General features: G+C 41.8%; 1 protein-coding gene across 1 annotated transcript; it reads left to right on the plus strand.

Annotated features, from left to right (window-relative positions):
• The first annotated feature begins 483 nt into the window (after positions 1 to 483).
• Positions 484 to 4,365, plus strand: calhm3 (calcium homeostasis modulator 3). The gene is made up of 4 exons (XM_022207716.2): positions 484 to 770; positions 2,218 to 2,345; positions 2,456 to 2,583; positions 3,876 to 4,365. The coding sequence occupies exons 1-4, from the start codon at positions 484 to 486 to the stop codon at positions 4,323 to 4,325; spliced, it is 993 nt and encodes a 330-aa protein (XP_022063408.1). The 3' UTR covers positions 4,326 to 4,365.
• The last annotated feature ends 2,212 nt before the right edge of the window (positions 4,366 to 6,577 follow it).

Genomic DNA, 6,577 nt, shown 5'->3' on the forward strand with positions numbered 1-6,577 from the left:
TGGTGACCACAGCATTGGTGCTTCATGGACTGTGCAGTGGCTGATTTTCTGTCTGGGAACTTTTGATTGTTGTGAGTGCTGCTTTAACAGTGAGGCAGGGTGTGTCCACACAGCTTTGTCACCTGTTCAGGTGGATTCAGGCTCTCCGACTGTCAGTGGATCGCTGCTTCACTTACTCTGTAAGGATTATCTCTCCACCAAAGAGCGAGTGGTTTACTCAAACTGTTAATTGTGGATTTCTAACTTTAATTCACAAAGGATTTGCTCATATTGTGAGGTAGGTTTAGCATATTTTACAGACTCTATAACACATTGTAATACTATGAATTAATACTGGACTTATTTCTGTTTGCATCCTTAATTGATTTAAAAAATCCTTACAAATATCAATAACATTTTCTGATTCTGAAATACCCAGGAGCCACTGGATCACCTTACTGTTTGATCTTACACCCTGACCATTGTCTACAATTTATTTAAATTATGGAGCGTCTCAAGTTAGTCCTGCAGTACTTCCAGTCCAACTCCGAGTCCATCTCCAATGGAATCTGCATCATTCTGGCCCTGGTCAGCGTCAAACTCTACACCAGCTTCGACTTTAACTGCCCGTGTCTTCCTCAGTACAACAAACTGTACTCTCTAGGAGTGATGACTGTCCCTCCTATTATACTGTTCTTTCTGGGGGTCCTTGTCAACCGACATACAGGCGTCATGATGGACGAGTGGATGAGGCCCATTGGGAATAGATCCAAAAATCCTGCGGTGGTTAAGTAAGTCAAACATTTACTGTAGAACAAAAGCACAAAGTCAAACAGACAGGTCCTGCTTTGATATCTGAGTGCACACTGACTATAAAAAGGAAGGTTGTTGTCATTCTATTGTCACCTAAGCCCTAGCTCAAAGGGAATTGTTTGGAATTGGTTGATTCTTCTCTGTAATATAACATAGTAAGGTCTGATCCTTGGGGTGACTTTAGTTGTGAACTGGCTTTGTATAAATATCTGGAATTGAAAGTATTGATATTCCTTTTTCTAGTTCAATCATGTTAAAGAGGAAGTAAGAGAGGGACCCTGTGGAGTCCAACAATTTACTGACTTGAAACAACCAAAATAAAGATGTAAAAGTAGTCATTTACAACATTAAAAAGTCAAGCCAAAGTTCTGCACCATCAGTTTTATGTGACAGCAGCTGAAGAATCAACAAAGTAGGATTAAACAAACATGTCAATCAATAACCTTTAGAGGTTTCAGTTAAAGTTTGGATGGAAACAAGTTAGCTGTTTCCACCTGTGTTTGATCTTGATGCTAAGCTAAGCTAAGTCACCTCTGTAATACTCAGACATCGAAGCCCTCCTCATTATGCACTATATAATGTAAAATTCAGCAAAATGACTTTAATAAGTGCCTATTGCACTGCATTCAGAAAATATTCAGACCCCTTCACTTTTTTTACATTTTGTTTTATGTAAAAATTGTGCAAATTCACTGGAATATGAGACAACAAGCTTTGCACACGTGATTTTAGGGAAAGAGTGTTTCTAAAAACTCATCAGATTGGAGATGGCCAGCAGGGAACAGCCATTTTCAGGTATCTCCAGAGGTTTCGGGTTCTTGTTAGCACTCTGAATGACTCAAGAACATTCACACAGTTGTCCCTCAGGAATGCAGCATTCAAAGAGAACACTGATCATTATCCTGTTGTTTTTTTAGGCTTTCATGTGTCATTCATTCAGGAGAACCTGTGTATTCTGTCATAAATCCAGATCAGTGGAGTGCTGCCTTTGAAAAGTTTCTCAGCATAAGATCTCTGGAGCTCAACCAAAGTGACCACTGGTTTCTTGGTTTTGAATTTACCAAAGGTGGACTCCAATCATAGTGTAAAAATGTCTCAAAGATGGCTAAATGACAGCAAAGGGTCAGAATACTGTGATATTTCAGTTATTACCTTTGAATAAACTGGCAAAAATTTTCCCAAGCTTTTTTTTCTCTGTCATTGTTTGGTATGACAGTAGGCTGATTAAACAAAGTCAGGCCGTAACATATTGACATGCTAAGGAGTCTGAATACTTTCTAATGCACTATAAATGTTGACATAATGCTGCAGTGTCTCCAGCATTTTTCTTGTAGCAGGAAACTATGATCAGATAAGAGTGAAATTTGAGAGGTTCAGACTGCAGAAAACAAGATTCTGAAAGCTGATCCTGTGTTATTCATGCAGGTACCTGTTCTCTGCCATGATCCAGAGGGCATTACTGGCACCAATGGTTTGGATCCTTGTGACTTTATTGGACGGAAAGATCTTCATCTGTGCCTTCAGTGTCAGTGTAGACCCTGCACTCTTCCAAGGTATGTGTAAACACACACACTACCTAAACAAATACATAGTTTTCTTAGTAAAATCTACATTTTGGCGCATGACTGGCTTCTGTAATATATCATACAGTATGTTCCCTCAGGCTTGCCCAACAACACAGGTCTGGATGTGATCAAAATCATGGCCAAAGTGCCTTGCAGGGAGGATGTTATCTTCAAGAACAGCTCTTTCCGCAAAGCAGTATCTCGGTATGTTCGCTGCTATTCACAGGTAAGCTACCTCAATTTCTTCATACATGCAAACACATCTTTGTACATTTCATGAAGGCCTTCACTCACTGATGCAGAGGTAAAACACATCTTCACATTAATGTATTTCTTTATATAGTACCACACTTTTGGTAAACTTAGTTTCAGTCATCTCCACATGAAGTAGTTTAGATTTTCTGATGGTTTGTTTCCAACTGATTGCACTTCTTGACCTTTTAGACTTTCTTGGAGTGATGTTACTGTGTTCACAGACCATAGCTTAAATAAGTTCCTAAAACCTATAGTGACAAGGCCCTATATCCTTGCACTGCATAGGAGCTACTGGTCCAAAGTTTTAGAATTTTTCAATTTTTTTAATTGAAATTCAGGTAATTCAAGTCCAATAAATGGATTGAAATGGCACAAAGGTAAGTGGTGAACGACCAGAGGTTAAAAAAAGGTAAGATTCCCCAAAACTGAAAAATAATGCACATTTCAGAATTATACAAAAAGCCCTTTTTCAGGGAACAAGAAATGGATTAACAACTTAAAGCTGTTCTGCAACAATGGAGGCTGATCAAGCCTTGAAAGTTGGTGCTACCAAATCCTACAGGTGTCCCAACTTTTGTTTGATTACTTACAACCCCCTCTGTCTGCACAAAAGTACTGTTGGAACACACCGTTCTTTGAGCAGAAGTGTAACAGTAATTTCAGAATTTAAAATTTTAGAGTCTTGTAAGACGAAAATTCCCCCCTTGTGTTTCATCTCTCTGCCATGACTCAACAACATTGTAGAAACTCAGAGAGAAGTCTGTTCTGATAGGCTTAGATGATAGTCATTTGATTTTGTTCATTCAGACTCATAAAGCTTAACAGTTTGAATACTGTTTTTGCATAAAACAATGGCTGCATTTTAGCACCCATCACTCACAATGGCATAGCTTTAGGAAGGAATCTCTGCATAGTTATTAAGGACAATTCTTCTGGACAATATGTGGGCATATAAATGAAAGCAATGAAAAGAAAATACATTCAAAAGCATCAAAATTATCCTATAATTATCCTGGAAGGTCTTAAATCTCAAAGTTGTTTTCAAAACCATAAAAGTAAGAGAAAACACACACGATAAACTGTTCGTAGTGCTTGCCCTCGGCTCTCAAGCTACACCACAGCTCTATTGTTAGTTTCATGTCAGAATTGTTGTCAGCTGCTCAGGCCATTGTGATGTGTTTGCACACACTGCATTCACCTGTAGGAGAACAGACAGTGCTACTGACTGATAGCTTTTGTTGGCTCACTTTTCTTGCCCTGTAGGCAGTTGGCTGGTCCATCCTCCTGTTCCTGATTGTGCTGGGGGCGATGGGACGCCTTATCAAGCCCTGCTTCGACGACCACGCGACCTTCCTGCAGACTCGCTACTGGAGCAACTACCTCGATGTGGAGCAGAAGCTCTTTGATGAAACCTGCGTCCTGCATGCTCGGGACTTTGCCCGGAAATGCGTAGTGCAGTTCTTTGAGGACATGAGGGAGGACACTGTACTCTATCTGCCCCACCCACCCTTCATCACAAACTTCAGAGAGGATTGGGAGGAGGAAGAAGAGGAGAGACTTCATGGAATAACGAAGCAGGAGCAGGTGGACCAGCTGCTTAACAAGTGGTACTACAGCAAACCTGAACTGGACGTGACCAGGATTTCCCACAGACCCAAGACTTGTGTTACCTGGGAGGACCGTGAGGGGAACACTTTATACTCGGATGTCTGAAACACCCTCGACAGTGTGTAACTGCACCATGAATCATTAATCTTTAACATGTGTGGGTTAGATGTGGGTTAGCATAGAGCTTAGCTCAAGTCAGCGGGATATCATTTCAAACATTCACTTGGTAATGATGTTATGTGTGAACTGATGGTTAAATATAGTTGGAGATGATAACGTCCACTCCATCGTGATTTCTGGTGTCAGATATAAATGTCATTCTGGATGTTTCTGTGACCATCCACTGACTTCAACTCAGTGATCTTTGACCTCGTACAGTGTGTGCTGGGAGTGGAATTGGACAGCTAATGTTGTCATTTTTCAAGTAAAGTGCTTTAATTCTAAAAAATTTTTTTTTTTTTAAAGCAATAAAAAATCTCACTTTCTGCAATATTCACATGGTATCTGTGGTATGGTTAGGTTCAGAAAAAGTGTGTCTGGAGTGTCAGCTGTGACCAGAGGCGACTCAGACTCATTTATTTTATCTTAATGCCTTGATTTATACTGTTTTTTCCCTGGTTCTGCTTTTATTTATATATTTATTTTATTATTTTGTATACTATATTATTATTTCACTATTTTAGTATTTATTTTACGATCTATTTTACCATTTATTTTACTATTTATTTACTATTTTACTATTCTTTATCTTTTAGTGGCTATTTTATTCTTTAATTTTTAGTTTTACCTGTTATTTTCAACACGTCTATTTTAGATTCCAGTGTTTCCTCAGTGGGGAGTCGGCTGCATCTGGGGCTTTGGCAGGGCCTAGACCTAATGGCCCTGGAGCTAGCTGGCCTGTTGGGCCTGCTGAGGCGTGCTGCTGCCCCGGGTGCGGGCGGCTCTAAATGATGGTGTTTCCTCTATCTGGTGCATCTGCTCTCAGCCAACTAACACTATTATTTCTGTTATAAAAGTGTGTGTGTGTGTGTGTGTGTGTGTGTGTGTGTGTGTGTGTGTGTGTGTGTGTGTGTGTGTGTGTGTGTGTGTGTGTGTGTGTGTGTGCCTGTGTGTGTGTGTGTATTCATCATCATCAAAAAATGCACATTGAATGTGCATTGATACACATTCAATGTGCATTTTTTGAATGTCTTTGATCTTTGTGATGTCATCACAACTGACAGAAAGTCCACAAGTGTAACTCAGTAACTCAGTAACAGAGTCAGTTCAACCCACGATTTCTCGTGATTAGCTGCGATTTTTAACACTCGCCGGACTTTAGCAGAGAAGAACCGGAGTTTGTGTGCACTACACAAAATGCACCGCTACAACAACCTGTGCCTTGGAAATCTTTCTATTTCCAAGGCACCAAGAGATGCCACCACAACCAAGGAACCAAAGAGGAATTCTTCTGATTTGTGGGTCCTGCGCACGCAACAGAGATACCAGCTGTTGGCTCGCTACCGCAGAATCTCAGAGTCAGTGATTGATGAGGGTGTTAAACCTACGGCACATGGGTCACACAGGAGAGCTATTGCATCCATGGATTTGTTGGCACTGCGTAAACATCGCAGATATGAACTGCTTGCCAGCCGCCGAAAAATCACAGGCTCACTGGACGAGGAAGACAATGTTTCCAAGGCAAAACCTACCATTGGAACAACTCGGAGCAGCAACCCAGGTAGCTGCACCTCCGGAGACCAAGACATGAGAGGAACCAACAGAAGAGCCATCGCCTCCATGGATTTGCAGGCACTGCGTAAATATCGCAGACATGAACTGCTTGCCAGCCTCCGAAAAATCACAGGCTCACCGGATGAGGAAGACGATGTTTCCAAGGCAAAACCTGCCATTGGAACAACTCGGAGCAGCAACCCAGGTAGCTGCACCTCCGGAGACCAAGACATGAGCGGAACCAACAGAAGAGCCATCGACAATGGTTCGACTAAAAGTAAAAAACCATACCGCGCCGTTCCGTTTAACAGAAGAATGGCTGACCAACTGTCACATCTCAGCCATGGTAGAAACTCTGACTCGGCACCCAACAGAAATTCCTCTGATAGGAAGGCAAATCACAGACATGAACAGCGCGCCCAGTTTCAAAGAAGGCAGCGCCCTCCTGCAGCTGTGCAACGATGTGGGCCTCAAGGGGTGAGCGTTGCAAGACAACAACCCCATGCCAGCCGCAACACTAGGAATCGAGTTGCACGCAGGCAGTGGAACACTGGTCGTGCATGGGCTTGGCAGAGGTATCCCAGCTACCAAAGGCTGACCAATCCAAGGCCCACTTGGTACAACAGACCAGCGTACCAAGCTGA

Source organism: Acanthochromis polyacanthus, chromosome 15, assembly GCF_021347895.1.
Source record: "Acanthochromis polyacanthus isolate Apoly-LR-REF ecotype Palm Island chromosome 15, KAUST_Apoly_ChrSc, whole genome shotgun sequence".
NCBI classification, from domain to species: domain Eukaryota; kingdom Metazoa; phylum Chordata; class Actinopteri; family Pomacentridae; genus Acanthochromis; species Acanthochromis polyacanthus.